This window comes from Emydura macquarii, unplaced genomic scaffold, assembly GCF_026122565.2.
Source record: "Emydura macquarii macquarii isolate MOO-44397 ecotype Brisbane River unplaced genomic scaffold, CSIRO-AGI_Emac_v2 contig_295, whole genome shotgun sequence".
NCBI classification, from domain to species: domain Eukaryota; kingdom Metazoa; phylum Chordata; order Testudines; family Chelidae; genus Emydura; species Emydura macquarii.
Window position 1 is genome coordinate 8,161,176 of NW_027130432.1, and position 17,733 is coordinate 8,178,908.

General features: G+C 41.9%; 1 protein-coding gene across 1 annotated transcript; it reads right to left on the bottom strand.

The window, feature by feature from the left end:
• Positions 1–2,648: 2,648 nt before the first annotated feature.
• On the bottom strand, positions 2,649–4,947 carry LOC137155317 (ferritin heavy chain A-like). Its single transcript, XM_067551508.1, has 4 exons — positions 4,766–4,947; positions 4,215–4,361; positions 3,606–3,731; positions 2,649–2,929 (listed from the first exon to the last, which is right to left on the bottom strand). Exons 1-4 carry the CDS (start codon positions 4,865–4,867, stop codon positions 2,774–2,776), a joined length of 531 nt encoding a protein of 176 aa, XP_067407609.1. The 5' UTR covers positions 4,868–4,947; the 3' UTR covers positions 2,649–2,773.
• Between the last annotated feature and the right edge of the window lie 12,786 nt (positions 4,948–17,733).

Below are 17,733 nucleotides of genomic sequence, written 5' to 3' on the forward strand. Positions count from 1 at the left end.
CTCTGCTGCTTTGGAAGACAGTACTACAGTCTTAGCATTAGCATCATCTTTGAATGGGTTAGTAATAAGTCCCCTCTCCCTAAGGGTGGATAAACCCTCCTTGGGGTGAATAGAAGTGAAAGGCTGGAAGATATCTTGAACCCAAGGAAAGGGGCCTTGTCAGATTTGGGCAAGTGGAACCTGGCATGGAAGCGAAGTAGAGTGGTGTTGTCTAAAAATCCAAAAAACAGTGGGAGCTGCCCATGTGCTGTGGAGCCTTTTCACACATATTCACACACAAGCTCCTAATCCAGGTTTTGACAGTACCCACAATGAGCACCATAAAAATGAGACTGCTGGGAGAAGCACGGACAGTGAGCTGGTACATGTTTTTCACTTAAAAAGGAAAAGCTGTGTTCGCCACCTATGAGGAAAGAGAGCTCAAAACTAGGTTTCACTCACCAATTCCCAGTTTGTGCTTTAGTCATTCGCACAGCAGACAATTAGTTACAGGTGAGTAGAGAGTTCCTCAAACAGCACGTGAGGAGGGGATAACTAAGCCCTAAATGCTTTTTAACAGGGATTGTAAGCGGCTCACTGTTTTGGCTCTCCAACTTTGGTCACTGCAAAGAGGCCTGATTCTGAGAAAGTGTGCACACCTACCTTCTGAAAGTCAGGCCTTTTTAAAGTTCCTCCCCCTCAGCAGCACACCCACAAATTGCAGTGTGTGCTGCAATATTTAGACCACCAATCTGAGGAAGCAGACAGCAGTGTACTTTACTCAGCTCAATTTTGCATTCAGTGTCCGATTGTGCAGCTATCAGATCACTGAGCCAACCCACTGATGCGTAAGGGTAATGTATTATGGCCAGAGTATAGCATTATAATCATGTAATCCAACATCCTGTCCACCACGCACTAGAGAACCTCACTTCATAAGGTTTCCCAGAGATGTAGAGGTAAATGTACTACCCCTTGTTTAGTGAGAGTGTTGCATGAAGCTTAACAGAAGTTTCTATGTTGTAGAAACTACTGCAGCATATTATCTGCTAATTTAAAGCATATTTGTGTTTATTAGCCAGGGATCTGGTTTTTAGATATTATCCATATGTCCTAAATATATAAGGGTCCTCAGAGCACTGTTTCCTCTCACTCTAGTACAAGAGTGAAAGATTATTTCTTCTCTTCAGGCCCCTACTCCCTCCAGCACCTTCCTCCATACACACTAGGACGTAGTGAAGTGCTGCCACAGGAGATTGTGAAGACAGATGGCTGCAGTTGGGCAGGTCAGGAGCCACTGAAATCATTTCCATCATATACCACTCTTCCTTCCCTAGGCTCTAAAAACACACCATGACTCTATTTATCACCCCAGTAGGACCTTGCTTTGCTTCACTAGAGCACCAAAACAATGGAAGACAACATAGGTACAGTAGAGCTGAAAAAAAATGGGGTTTTATTCTCCGACACTAGAAGTCAAGCAACAGAATTCAGTTCTGTGATAGCAGCCAGGAGCAGTGTTCAGCTGCTCTCCCCCAGGGTGTGCTTGTGTAACAGATACGCTGCCATGCCATTCCAGGGCACTGCCACGTTGGTGAGGCAGTCTTCAAGGTGTGTGGTAGCCTTCACTTGCTCCTCCAAGTAATCAGACTACAGGAGGACATAGCTGCAGGAAAAGGAAAGACCCCAACCAGCCCTCCACTGTCATAATTAGCGACAGTCACTCTTCTTACCATATAGTTACTACAGGAGATAAAGGCAGGCCCACCCTCTGCCTGTGACAGTCTGGCTGCAGTAGACAGTTTGAGGATAGTGAAGAATACTGAAAATGGCAAATGTTTGATATGCTCCTGCTCCCCTGACCAAATGCCCATCCATTCCCTGCAGACAAGTGGTACAGCAGTTGCTTTGTAATTAGGCTGCAAGATCTTGTGGAGAAGTGGGCTGGGGGAAAGAAGGGGCCCCATGCAGAGAAGAACCTGAGCCATTGAACTGGCAGGGCTGAAGGGGAGGAGGAAAGAACGGGGGAGTGGGACCAGAAGCATACCAAAACCTCCCTCCTTCAAACAGGAAGATCACCACATCAGATCCTCCACCCTGCAGATCTCCCTGTTAATAGCCTGCTGAGAATGGACAAAGTCTCCCCAGAAAGGCTCCTGTAAGGCAGCAGTGTACATTTTCCTTTTTTCAGTTTGGCTTCCCAGCATGGTCAATGTATGACAGATATTGGGAAGGGGGGGGGGGGGAAACAGAAGTTTGACTGCACAAAACTAGAGGCTTACAAGTATCAGCCCCACAGGCATGGAAGGAAGACTAGAAGTTCCTTTACCACAGCACAGAACTAACTGCATAACCCTGCTTCCATCTGCAGATACATGTAAGGGGAATTTGTTGTTGTGCTGTAATTGCATACATCCCTCTCCCCACATCCAGGTGGAAATGTTTCCCTGCACCATTGTCCCATAGAGACTCCTCCATCAGCATCCTCCGACCATAAGTTTAGTCTCAAATGCACAACACTAGTTGAGGACTATGCTCCAGTAATTTCTCCTCTCCACTTGACAAGATGCCTGCTCCTTTCACTGAGCGTACATATTAGTATCACCCACTACAGCACATGTGTAGAAGCCAACTGGCATCCCAGTTAGAGTAATACAACATGAGCCAGGTAACACCAGAAAGCAGAGACTTTATTCTCCGTGTTAGGGGAGACAAGACATATCTTCTGAGCTAAACCCAGAACAGCACTAGGACATCATGAGCCACACCACAGGTCAGGTCCCCAGTGAAGAGTTCAGCTGCTCTGACCCAGGGTGTGCTTGTCAAACAGGTACTCTCCCATGCCACTCTGGGGCACTCCCAGGTGCTTCAGGTTGGTGAGGTGGTCTCCCAGCTGCTTGATGGCCTTCACCTGCTCCTCCAGGTAGTCAGACTCCAGGAAGTCACACAGCTGCAAGAGGAAAGCTATTCACTCCACTTCTTATAGGCATTGCTGCCAAAACTTAAATAGCTAAACAAACAGTGACCAACGTACGTAGACCTGAGAACCATGTGTTTAAGGCAAGATTTCACCCATTTGTTAACTGGCCCTCATTTCATAAGTGCATCAAGTCCCTGGGTCACCCATTTGGGGCTTTTTTGAGGACATTCAGTGGCTCAGTCACTGTTCAAGCAGCCTTCTACATCAGAAGAAAGCATTAGGGCCAGCTCTCACAGGAGCTCCAGAAAGATACACATCCCTGAGCTATGGCATATCTGAAGGGTCAGAATAAGCATTTCTGCAAGTAGCAGTGAGAAAATTCCTTCTTTCCCACCCCTCCTCTCCCCAGCATTGCAAGTAAAAAAGCATTGCTTTTACAGGGGGCAACTTGGTCAGTGGCCACACAGCACAGGATGTCCATATGGAAGCAGCCTGCTCTGGTGCCAATACAGCAAGCAACATAGATATCGCCCCCAGGGAATCTGAGAATATTCAGATGTTTGCCCACCTGGTACACACCAGAGAGCAGAAAAATTAGCTGCAGAATAATCCCTTGCATTGCATTTCCCTTCCCATCCTTATCCTCCCCCATGCATTCAAATAGCTGGCTGAAGAACTTTTTCAACTGACAAAATAATTAACTCACATGAGGGTCATTCTTCTCCATAGCCAGCTTGTGCAGGTCCAGCAGGGCCTGGTTCAGAGTCTTCTCCAGCTGCAGGGCATATTGCAGGGCCTCCAGGCTGTTCCCCCACTCATCCCGCTCTGGCTTCTGTGTAGGAGGCAAGCCATGGAAGAGAACTAGACACCTCCGTCTGTTTATTGCAAAATTACAGCTTGGTATCCAAGTGAGCTTTCTACCCCACCAATACAAGCACTGTTCATCCCTGTACTTTAGATGTCTATAATTATGAACTGAAGTCATTGCTTGTGAAGTGATGGAGTCAATGGCCTGGTCACAGATAAGCAAACTTAGTCCATGCTTTTAGTCTAATCTGAGATCCACCATGCCAGCCCTTGCCTTCATGCATCCTTTACCAGAGGGCCAAAGGCTGATACTCTTGCTGCTCTTTCTAGTTTACTGCAGGAATAACACCACTAGAGATGATCAGAGAAGCCAGCCCATGGAAGGCCCTTCTCTTTCTCTTAGAAAAGGAAGCTCTAGCTCCAACCCCACACATGGCAATTAACTGTCAGTCCAGAGTCCACTTCCTAGCCCTTCCAGGGGCAGAGGACACATTCATTTGTTGCTCACCTTGATGTCCTGCAGGACAATGCGCCCCCCTCGCTTGTTCTGGTAGGTCAGAAACTTCTCTGCATGCTCCCTCTGCTCATGGGACTGCTTCTTCAGGAAGTGGGCCACGTGCCTCAGGGCCACATCATCACGGTCAAAGTAGTAGGACTGGGAAGGAGAAGAGGAGATCACTGAAGGCAACACAGCCTCAAGCTGATGACTGTGTATATCTTCACTATGCTAACAAGGAAGCTGTCTGCTCATATTAACAAATCTTCCCACCCTCCCACAAAGAGGCTCAGGAATGGCTGAGAAGATTCAGCCTTACAGGCTTCCCCACTCACAAGCCACAAAACCCCCGTGTGTCAGAAGTAATCTTAGCCCCTTGCTACTTTCCAATATTGTTTACTAGCCCATGGCAAAGGTGCAGCAGACAGCTACAGTACTCTTTTATAACATGCAATAGCAGACAAGCCAGCACTCACTTGAACTAAAATGAATTGATAAAAAAAAATCTCTTAAGTGATTTTTGTTTTTTTTTTTTAACAGCATAGGTCTCATACTATACTCACCATGGACAAGTATACATAGCTAGCAAACAGTTCCAGGTTTACTATGCCATTGACAGCAGCCTCACATTCAGCATGGAAGTTCTGGCACACCTGGGACTCCATTCCTCTATTTAGAAGATTTAGCTAGAAAGGGTCTCAAAGAAATTCTGGAGAGACCAAATGCTATTAAACAAGCACAGAGCCCAGAGAAACAACAGCTACTAGCCTCCTCACAGGTGGCATTAATGCTGTCCAGAACAGGATATGGTTGTTATTGACAGCTGCTGCCATCCAATAGAAATGTCCTTCTTCCATACAGCACCAGTCACCTTTGAAGGCTGGAACCTACCACAGTATCCACAGGTGATGGCATGACTCAGCAGTAGGACAACCCTTGTTGCCATGGTACCCCTTGAGCAATGAGGGAGATTAACAGTTTGTTATTGGGTGAAAATTAGGAGTATTCACCAAATTAATCTAGTTCCTCACAAACCCTTGGGTGCAGAGAAGGTGGTAAGTGGAAGGCTTTATTGCATATCCCTTCCCATGGTGTCTCTAGGTCAGTGTTTCTCCAACATATTAAACCTGGGGAACTCTGGTCATTTTCTTCCGGTATTCAGAAGGCTCTAAGACAACTGATGAAAATGTTATTAAAGACATGGAGGCCCTATCATTTAAAGATATACTGGAACTATTCAGTCTGGGGAAGAGATGAAAAAGATGGGATATGAGTAAAACGTATAAAATAAAGAATGTATGGAGATGTTAAATTGAGTGCTGGTTCATCATTAGAAAAGAACAAGGGAATATCAAATAAAATGAGAGATATTTAAAATGGATAAAAGGAAATGTTTCTGTGCACAGTGCATATATATCCTGTGGATCTCACTGCCAGAAGATATAGGATTGAAGGCAAGAACTTAAAAGGATTTTATTCAAGATATTAAACATGTACATGACTGAGAATGTACACAGTTTCATTAGATCAAAAAACATTGTTAAATAAGGGAGCTGACCCCTCATGCCTTAGTGCGTGAACCAGCAAGGTTAAAAGTTAGAGTTGATGGCAGATATCAAAAACTTCAATTTTTCACTGCCTAAGTGGGGCCTGACTTTCAGAAGTGTAGCTCCTATTGATATCAGGCAACTGCTTCAGATTTTGTCTTAAATTATAGAGGAAGGAAGGAGACTCATTTATGAGCAGTTTTATGTTATAATTTTCTATTATGGGTTCCATTGACCTAGGTTCAATTCCCTGCTCTGCTATAGGCTTCCATGAGTAAGTCACTTAGTCTTTCTGTGCCTTCTGTAAAAAGGGAATTGTATACTTTCCCGCCTGAGGGGAATGTTATGAGGATTAAAAGATTGTGAAGTGCTCAGATACTATAGTAATAATAGCCATATAAGTATCTTAGATAGAAAGAGGGCTGGATAATATGACTTTAGTTATGTTCAGCAGTGTTCTATGGCTTCCTTTCTGTTTTCCTCACCTTGATAACCCTGAAACATTGCAAGAACTGGGGCTGAATGCATAATACATTGAAGGCAAAGTCTGCCCTTGCTCACTTTATTGGACTGACTGGTTACAAATGTGTATATTGTTCTCACTGAGCTTGCATGATGCAACTAAAAATGGCAGAACAGTGAATAAATGAGTAAGATACAAAAATAAAATAAGGTAATACAATTTAATTATTTTAGAAATCATGACAGTCTACATGCAGGGCACTGAATTCTTCTGTTTGAGCTAAATGGATGGACTAGCTATCTAATCACTCTCAGGTTTTCCCAATACACCTATAGTTATGGTATCACAGTGTGTACTTTATTGGGAGCTGTACTCATTAATCTGCTATCATCATCTTTAGTTGATGTCTCTGTCGATGGTCATTTTAAAACTTAATAAAGGGGCTGCCTTAAAACATATTGCTTTTACAGAAAGGATAGTCCAGCAGACAGGAAAGCAAACTAGAATTCAAGAGACTGAGGTTCATTTCCTGATTCACTTACGACATCCTTGTGATCTTGGGAAAGTCATTTAATCTATTCTGTCTCACAGTTCTCTGTCTGTAAAATAGGATGATTCCTCCCTCCCGCTCAGCATTATGGAGAAGATAAAATTCATTAGTGCCTATGAAATGCTCAGATAGTACGATAGGGACATGTGTAGATAGATTGTTGAGGCAGTATAGAGAACGAAGGATGATATCATCTTACCCAAAGCTCAGTGCAAAGACAAAAAACGGCATTGGGATGGAATATAATCTCAACCATACAGTGTCAATCCATGCCATCATTTGAAAAATCTAATGCTGCAGTTTGTATAGATGTTTTGAGCTAAAGCACTGAAGTTCTTTCTCTTAATCATTGGACACCTCACTTAATCTCTGTATGCCTCATCTAATGCTCAGTACAATTTCTATATTATCTCCTTTGGCAATTAACTGATCCTTGAATACTACCGATAAATATCCGCAGTGGCCTGTGATGAGATGGGATGTTAGATGGGGTGGGTTCTGAGTTACTACAGAGAATTCTTTCTGGGTGTCTGACTGATGAGTCTTGCCCATATGCTCAAGGTTTAGGTGTTTGCCATATTTGGGGTTGGGAAGGAATTTTCCCCCAGGGCAGATTGGCAGATAGCCTAGGGCTTCCTCTGTAGCATGGGGCACGGGTCACATGCTGGTGGATTCTCTGTACCTAGAAGTCTTTAAATGATTATTTGAGGACTTCAGTAACTCAGTCATAAGTTAGGGGTCTATTACAGGAGTGGGTGGCTGAGGTTCTAGGGCCTGCACTATGCAAGTGGTCAGACAAGATGATCATAGTGGTCCCTTCTGACCTTAATGTCTATGAGTCCTTGAGAGTGGAGGTTAGAGAAATAATTAACGTTTGTAAAACGCTTTGGGAGCTATAGCTAATATATGCTAGAGAAGAGCAAAGCACTAGCTATTAATTTGAGGTCATGTTTAAACAGCAGTAATCAGCTTTTTCCTATTCTGCTTTGTGACTGAGATGTCTTGGCCATTTTGTTTCTGGATTCTTCTATCTCAGCTCCGTTGTCTAGAATATAATCAATGAACACAAGGATTAGTCAATTATTAGCTGCTGAATCATCTGTAATATGTGTTGCAAGATTTTTGGTCTTTTTATTACCAAAACAGCTCTTTCCAGAGTCAAGAGAATCAATGGAAATTGTGCCCATTCACACCCATGTTGAATTTGGTGCTGCAAAGTTTATTTTTATAAAGAGTGCGGGATAAGGGTCTTGTCTGGTTTTCCTCATTGCTGAACTCTGCTGTAGCAAAGGGTTCTCTCCTTTTATTAGTATTTAATTGTGCTCCTCCCCATTTAATTTATGCATGGGTGGTGACCATTGCAGCATTTATGCAGGGTTGTAAGATAGTTGCCTTTTTTTAAGTGCCATCTTTAGAAATACCAGCTTTTCACTAGGGGCAGACCCTGTTTATGGGGCAGAACTGGAGATGTTTTATATCCCACCTTCCTGTTAAAGCAACAATGACTCAATTAAACCTGGAACGTCACTCTCTCCTTTGAAACATAATGACTATTGGAACATTAGCACAACCTCATCTGATACATTGCTACTGACTGAAACGGGAGCTGGACTTTTACATTGTCATCATTTGTGTGCTTTGCCATAGTAAAACAGCAACCATGAAGACCCAAGACTTTGTTCCACTGAATTGGAGATTCAAATACCCAAATGCTATTCTGGGATCAAGAAGGTCCCAGCAGATCTTTTAGCAGTTGAGAAGCAAGTAAGCTGATCAAATGGATTTGTACACCCTTTTTCTGGTTCAGGTCAGTTCTGTTCATACTCTCTGAGTTACCGGTCGGGATGGTCTTACACACTACAACTTGCATCCAGGTCTACATTTCAGCAATGCTTCAGACCCTTGGGTTGAGGCCCATCTCTGGTTTTGCACTGAATTTCAAGTTCATCCCAACCCAAAAAATCAAACTGAAAACAAGCCCTAATGAATGTAATCATCATAGATCCTTCCCTTTGCTTGACACATAGCTCGGGTTTGCTGAAAGCTCCACCAGTCTCTAGGATCCTTGCTAAGTCTCAGGGCTGTAAAGACACGTGAAGCCCCGTGCACTGTTTTAGCTGCTTTGAGATCTTACTACAAATATTTTATTCAGCTCTCTTTGGTGGTACCACTAAATCAGACAACTGAACAAGCCTGCACGAGGGACTAAAAGTCAAAAGAATCAGTTACAACATTCAAAAAACATATTTCCATTGCCAGTTTCAACACTCTGATACTGTGAAAATCCTTTTTTCTTAACACACGAGGATTTCAAACATATAAAAAACTATTTTGGAGGCTTCAAGCTGTCAAAAGTCTAAATTTCTTGTTTTTCCTTTTGCTTTGATACTGGCAGGACTGTGATCTTCAAGGGGAATTTTTTTGTTTTGTTTTGTTTTGATTTAGAAAATATCCACAGCGCCCCCCAGTTTGGAGACACCATTGAATTTCCCTCAACTACGAGGTCAAGCAAGATGTATTAGGCAGGATTACATTTTGGAAACATGGTTAGTAATGAGACTAATTAGATTTTGATACTTCAGCCTGGTATGGTCAGGGTCAGTCCTCTGATCTTCTTAGGTTTTAAAGAGATTATGAGAATGACACTTTTCCCCCTTGCAGTACACATTGCAGACATGCATTAGAAGCCAGCTTTAGGTCCCCTTTAAATGTAATGTAACTATAAATCTATGTAGATCAAGTTTGGGTACATTATGGTGTTCTCTAAAGTCTGGAATCACCATCGATCATTTTTAATTTTCGTAAAGTCACTGTACTGAATTGCAATATCGAAAGAGCAGCTGTGGGCACTGGCTTGTGCCCCTTTCTCCTAATACAATTAGAATAAACTCAGAATTATCCAATTCTAGGTGTTCTCAGAATTGTCCAATTAAACAAGCACTCTCACTTCTAACCGGGCTGTGACCTCAGCTATAGAGGTGAGTGGGTAAAGAAATGAGGAGTACTCTCAGCAGAAGCTATTTTCTGAGATTTCCATGACTTTCTGCTCCTGTTTAGCCCAAAGACAACAGCGAAAGAGCCTGTCTCTCACTATTGCAGCACTTTTGCTTCCAGCTCATGCAAAAGCAGAGTGGTAGGGAAACAAACACCCTGGTGCTGTGGACATATGCCCTGGCTCTGAGGACATGTGGTCAGAAAAGATGACATGGCACTGCCCCCCAACTCCCCTTCCAAGAGTAAAGGCACTAAATCTGACTAGCCAGGTTTTGGTAGTTGTCCTCTGCAGTATAAATTATGACAGTTCCTAAACCATTAAACAATTGCCCTGTGTCAACAGTGCAGAAGCAGATGAATGAAGTATTCTATTCTATAGTTGCATAGAGGTTTACATCTCTGCAGTGTTAGGGACCCTTGCAGGTGAAAGATACCATGTAGAACTAAGATAGTGGAAAAAGGATTACCCACTGCCCCACAATAAACTCCTCCAAGGCCATCACTCCATGCTACCATCGTGCCAAGCCTTAAATTCTTCCTGTGATGGCCCAATGACTGATGTATATTAAATAGCAGAAGATACAGACACTGTAAACAGAGTTAGTGCATTTAGAAAGCAGTAGTATTCATACAACTCCAGCACAGCTTTCGCATTTCTATTATGCCTCCTAATGATCTCTGGCCTGAGGTTCAGAGATGCTGAGTACATGTAGCTCCTATTGCCTGCAAGGGCAGGTGGAGTTCCTCAGCACTTCTGAAAGTCAGCCTGGTGATTTTATGTGATTTATGTTATTTTATGTGATTTGTGGGTGGTTTAGACCTATTTCCTTCCATGCAAATACATGACTATAGGCCTACAGGAAGAAAGGGTGAGTGAAAGGAGTGCTAGGCACAAGGAGAAACACAAAGCCTTTAAAATCTAAAATTGTATTTTAGCTTAAGGACAAAACCAGACTGGGTAAGTAAGTGTCCAGGAGCAACTCTGAGAACTCTGAATTGTAGCCACAGCCGTGTTCTTACCGATTTAAAGACTCAGGCCCAGGGGGAATTCAAGTTCCTAACGTCCATTGAAATCATATATTTAATGGAAGTTAGGAGCCTAAAAACCTTTGAGGATCTGGACCTCAGCATACAGAAGAACAAAGGCATGGGACTTACATAAATCTACCTCTTGTACTAATTTTGATGGGCCCAAAGAGTCAAAGGTGTTAATATAACCCAGTCACTGTCCACCATTAAATCGTTTTAAACAAGGTTCAGGGTTTGGAATACAGAGACTTCAGGCTGCTTAGTGCCATGGTGAACACACCTGTTTAACCTTTTACTACAGCCACAGAAAAGGTGGCAAATAACCTTTGTTACCTTTCTCTCCAGCTAGGGGATGGTGTTTTTATATGGCAAAAGCCCTTGTTTGACAGTCTTTTAGATGGTATTAACATAATAATAACTGTCCTTCTTGGGGAAAAGAAGAAGTTAATTGAGATGGGCTGGAGCTGTCATTTTTGCTGTTGAAGTCCGATCCTGTTTTTGAGAAGACCAAATAAGACAAAACACACACACGAGGGGAAAGAAGAGAACAGCAAAGATAGAAAATGCAACTTCTGTCTTTGGCAGTAATTCTCACTTGCATCCTCACTTCTGGGAATACACAGGCCCAGCACACACCCTCATCAGCCAACACGTACCAGGATTGGGCTGTTGAGGGCATTGCCTTTAGCTGCCTTTCTGGTCACGGGTTTACAGCAGTGCTGTAAAATATACAGTTTTGACCAGCTAAGCCAGATCCCCATTAACTGAAGGGAAAAGGAGAGATATGGGGGAGGAGGGTGACAAAGTCCCACATCCCAGCTGGTGTTTGGGAGTCAGACAGAACAATGGAGGTGACAATGTCATAGGAGTCCCTCTTTCTAGCCCTCTGTCAGGATAGTGCTCAGGATTGGGATGGCAAAGACCCAGCGGCGTTACAGTGAATCCCAGGGTCCCAGCAAATGGTTAGGATGGCAGCTAAGAAGTTTGCTCCTTTCACTTCTTTCACTCAGTAATTGTTGTGCTTGTCCTGCAAAGGGAGTGATGGGCAGAATAGTCCATTTCATGTTATTTTGTCCACCACATAAACCTAATTTCTGACACGCCCATTTTGATTAATCCATTTCCGGTCCCACACTTCTCTTGTTTATCATGCATTATGTTAATACATTCCCTGAATTACATTACCAGGCTTTTCTGTTTAGACTAATTCAATCTGTCTCCACTTGTACCTTTTCCCTTCAATACTTGTTGTACGTTATGATGACACTTTATAAACTTTGTCACAGTTGAGCTAGCAATTAAGGTAAATATGAAGATCTAATTACAACAACATACCATAGGGACAGAGGAAGGGTGGAAAAAAGTGCTCATTTGATTTGTATTTTAAATATTCTTTTTAATTTGCTAGCTCAGCTGCCTACTTTGATGCACTCCTTAAAGTTGTGAAATTCTCCCCCTTAAAGCAGACAAGTTGTCAAGAATGGTAATGAATGGAACAACGTCTTATGCACCCTTTATGAAAGATAGAGGTAAAGCCACTCCAGCAAGACAAGAGTTGTGCTGGTTTAAAGACTCCAGACAATAAACAGGGCTGTGCTTCACCTCTGGTACAGCTGGCTTCTAAGGAAGTGCCTTGTGCTTGTCCTTGAAAGAGAAAAGCAGACTGGCCCACAAAGCGTTTTATTATGGGAAATGCTTCTGTGGATTATTCGGTAAAAGCAGATGAAAGGAATCCATGTAAAAATATATTCAGTATTGAATATTGCCATCTTATTTTACAATGCGGTGTATTTACATATTTCATTTAGCTCTTTAATGTTTCTCTGCCTTTTTTTTTTTTTTTTTGAGCTCTAACAACTGCTGTGTTTTATCTAATGAGAACCAAATTGAGACTTTAACTAGCAAAGTAGGAAACAAAGCAAAGCATGCATTTTTTTTATAAATTAAGAAAATTGTTTCATATCAGGAGACATTTGACAGCTATCCTCTGTATTCAATTACATAAAGAAGGCTGTGTCATTTTTGCAACGTGCTACATTTACCTCACTTATTACCCACATTAAGTTTTTAAATTAAAGTTGGTAAAACTGTTTCCAGGACAAATAGTTCTTACGGCCTAACAATATATTCTCTTGCTCTCTGTCAAACCTTCTGGAAAGGGTAGGTCATTGGCCTGCCTTAAGGTAGTCAGGTAGTCATCCAGTAGCCTTTTGAAGTCCCAGCCAGACTAGGGGCCCATTTTGTTCTCAGTCATACAAGTTCTAAGGAATAGGCAAAGCAGCTGAGCATGTACAAATGACGACACCCTCACCCAAAGCTACCTTCTGGTGCTCAAGCTTTATTGATTTATTTATTACATTGTTCACTTCCCCGCTCCCAGATATAGTTTCTGCTTCTGGCTGGTATGGAAAAGAAATACCTAAATGTGGATATTGAGAAAGCCCATTCCTGGAGCACAGTCAGCCCAGCTGAAAAGCAAGAAATACGAGATATTTTACGAGGGCGCTGGATTTTGTGTGATTTCCTGCACGTCTGGATTTTTATCTAAACCTCTAGATTCTGCCAAATGAATTTATTTAGTCCAAGCTCCCAAAGCGTCAGTTTGCCCATCCACTCGCAATGAATATAGACACTTCACAAAATCACTACCATATAAAATGTCAGGGGTGTACTTGCACAACATACTTTCCTAACCAAATTTGAGCCATATACTTGACCCAGTCATTAACATGCCATCACTCCATTAGCAACGGGATGGACAGCTTGCAGCATTAACACTAATCCACACTGACATTTGTTGCAAAAACACCAGGTTACGGATAACGGCAGGCCAACTCCTAACTGCAAACCTCACACCCATTGCTTCTAGGGTGTGTCAGACTTTGACTGCCATCCTGTGGGTCCAACAAAAAAAAGGGAGGCATGAAATTGATGTCAGAGAACAGCCTAACCCTAAAAGTAAACGGGCCAGCTCTCTTTGCACATTGTGCTGAGCAAATGGAACACAGCATCTAGTGCAGCTTCAGCGAAGAGCAGGCGTGCAGGTTACCTGAACCACTGTGATCAAGCAGGGATCTGCGCAGGTAACTGACGCCCTCTCCCTGGCTGCTAGAAGTGGAAGCAGACTTAGATGAGACAGGACTGACCTATTTCCTAGTTTTAGAATGCAGTGCTGATTCCAGAAAGCAGATATCATTTATTACACTTCGTGGTGAATGTCCAAGGGCTCCACCTCACGAGTTGCTAGAGCCTGGGATGTGAGTGGCTAGTGGGAGACAGTCTTCAAGCCCGTCACCTGCCGTGTTGTGTTGTAGCAACTGCTGCGGCTTGCCGTGATTGACACTCACTCTAGGGGGGGCACCTTGTATTTGGAATAAGGCAGCAGGCATTGTTTCCTCTAAAATTACTGAGCTTTAATAGACACCTTCTCAGCTACCTCACAGGCCTGCAGTAAGTTTGTGCCCAGTTCTTAGGAAGAGGATTGTTCTGGAGTTTGTTATGGGTTTGCAAGTGCTGTGCTTCTTGAATACAGAAAACCAACCACTCCCCTTGTGGAAAGTACAGCTCTGCATTTTACCAAACAAACAGCTAGCCTTGGCAGTAAAGTTCATACAAACCAGAGCTATATTATGACTGTATAATTATTCCAGAGTCATTTTAATCTATTTACTTTCAGTGCACACCGCAAAGCAATGCTAAACAACATTGCTAGGATGATGCATAGGGGAAATGAGGAGCTTTATTTTTGTATGAATGAGTGGGAGTTTTGTTTCTTTATCTAATTACATGCCAGGTATCTACAGTACTCACATGGACACCTTTGTAACTAAATAATATGAAAAATTCAGTAAGAATTGCCCCTCAGCAGTGGTTTATAAACAATCCAAAAACCTGAGTGTTTCTTCAAGTGAACAAAACTCCCGAATGACTGGCACTCTAGTTCCCTCTTGTGGATTTTAGTGTCTAAACTTGAACATATTTGCAGCATCTCACCTGCTATAAAAGCTAAGTTTCAACAGCAGACTAACACAGTGGTCTTCATGGAAAATACTGCTCAGTTGTGAATTTCCTAAAAATCGTGATAACAAGTGACAGCACAGATTCTGATGCTTGTATTTCATTAACATCTCTGCTGTCCCAGGCAGGGGGAGGATGTGTAGACAGATACTGGTATCTTTTCTTTCAAGTGACAGTAAAGATTGGCATTTGTGATTTAAAATGTCATCTTGGCCTATAATATTTGCATTTTTTGATAAACAATACACAGTTTGCTCAAAGAAGAAATTTCACTTGTGAGCTTGTTCTTGCCCCCAGACTTATGCTAAATGTTTGTCAACTTATTATAAACTGGATCATTTCCAGTGTGAACAGGTTCTGTGAATTGACCCCACTATTGAACATCAGTTCATGTTTACAAACCCATTAGACTAAAGTTAAAACACAACACATGGAGGAAACATGAATAAGCACAAGCTCTCTTCTTGAAAGAGAAGTCTGGTGTAGTTTAGGAAGGGAATGGAAATATCCACTTAGTTCCCCAAACAAACAGAAGCTAAGTTGATTCAACTAGATACTATTTTTTTGCTTTGAATTTTTTCCTATTCTGCCTGTACTACTCCATCTCTCCCACCATTTGCACTGGACTTCCTCCTCCCTTCCCACCCCCACAATCTCTCAGCCTCTCCTGCTGGATGTAAACTAAAAAAATTTAGAGTAAACACTTTTGAACCCACCACATTAAAAATGATCAATTATGCATAACATTTACTAAATGCTAATGACCAGACCCAATTTTGTTTCTGCTATCTGTATACTCCTTTGAAGTCTTTTTTTTTTTAAACAACCTACATTGCACGCTTCCTGTATACATTCTAACACGACTTAATGCAATGTGCTCAATAGCACAAGCAACACACTTTAAAAATTAAGGATAAAGTCCCACAGTTTACTTGAACATGCAGTAAATGGCACTAAAACCCATTAATAAGGTGGAGTTGCATCCAGCCAAATGCCACAGGAACTTGATTTTCCATGATGAAGTGTGGTATAGCTCTGAAACGTTTAAATATGGTGAGCTGAGGTAAGGACGAAAAAGGTAATTCCCTGCAGCTGTTCTAATAAAGTCTAAGAAATAAACCAGCAAGAATAGTACTCCTCTGTCATGGTGCTTGCAAATGAGGGCTTGCTTACATTTATATAATGTTTTGCTCTTCCACAGCATCTTTCATTCATTGGAGGATCTCTTTATAAATGTTACCGTACACTTGACAAATATTAAGCACTCTCGACCTTTCAACTTGTTCTAAAACAAAGAGTAGAAATGACGCATGCTACCAGAGCCTGGGCTTCATTACAGCTAGTTTTTAAACAAAAAATCAGAAAACCAGTACTGAGCAAGCGCCAGGGCTTTTTCATGAATATTTGCTTGCAGGGAACTTAACTGCACCAGTGCTATTCAAAACTCCATCCCACAACAAACACATATCACTGGGAGAGACCAGTGTCCCTTTTCCTGTCAGGAAGCAGTTCCTTAAACGAGGCTGTGAATAAGTCTTAGTGGAGATTACTCCTTACAGGGTTGAGAAGGGAGAGGGAAGAAGCATGGAAATGTGAAGAGCAGTTCAAGGTAGTAACCACCCGTCCTGACATGCTGGATTGTTTTGCCAGGGTTCTGGCATATACACACCCATTACATTCAGGGCACACTGCTAGCAGTAGAGAGAGAAGGAGTGCTTGCAAAGGAACAGGATATCAGAAATGTGTCCACAAAGAATAAGATATTTCTATCCACACCAAGTTACACAAGTCTCACACTGTGTTCCACACTATAGCAATATCCACAGGGACAGAGCTCAGCATCCCCTAATTTAAAAAAAAAAAACCAAAAAAAAACACAGTCCCTGACATTTCAGTAAAGGAGACTTTTGTACAGTATTAATTGTAACCATCCAGTAAAAACACCTAGGTTTCATTATGACTAGGTGAAAGAAACATCTGCATAAAGTGAAGTGGCATATTATCTTTCTACAACAGAAGAAGTGGGGAAGGAAAGAAGTTAGAGGGTCACACATTTGGAAACTGGTAAGTTTTTAATATGACGTATCATCAGTCCATGGAACTCACTGCTACTAGAAACTGAAACATTTATATGACTATCAATTGGTATCCAAGATAGAATAAAAAAAATTATCAAGTGTATCAACCTCTATGCTTCAGTATTTGCCAGCCACTAATAATTAAGATGAACAGAAAGTCCCTCCTGTTCCTCCCATAAATACATTAGAGCACAATTATCTGTTATGTGGCATTATGTGCTGGGCAATGTCAGACAAGACATTGGCCGGGGTGCAATACAGTTAGCAGTCTATGCAGATGTAATTGAACAATTCCAATTCCATACAGCAGAGGCAGTGCTGTGTGCACGCTACCCATTGCATTACAGCATACAGAACTCCACATTGTTTAATATTTAAGTGTATGCAACATTTTATTGAAAAAATATGATCCTTCTGTATAGTAAGTGGAATTTAGTAGGCTTGGTAAAATCTTCGGAGACTTATTCATTAATAAAAGGGGTTTTGTTGTTGTTTTTTAAAGACAAGCCTACAAAAAAAAAACAGCTTCTGTGCTTGTGCAAGTGCAATTCATCACTGTGTGTGCAGTGCAGTACCTCTGTTTCCATGTACTCGAGTCTCAATATACTTAGAATCATAGAATAAAATTCCTGCAGCCCATCAAACGGGGAAGAACTACACGGGACTGATCTTCGATCCACTGATAGTTTGAAATTTATTTAAGAAACCTCTCTTTGAAACGTCTAGACTGTTTGCATCCGTGTTTCCAATGTTTCTAACAAATAAATATAAAAATAAATAGGGATCTGCCTCCATCATAGAACCATAAGTCTCAAAAGTTACACATTGTTTGTAGCAAGCTACATACATAATC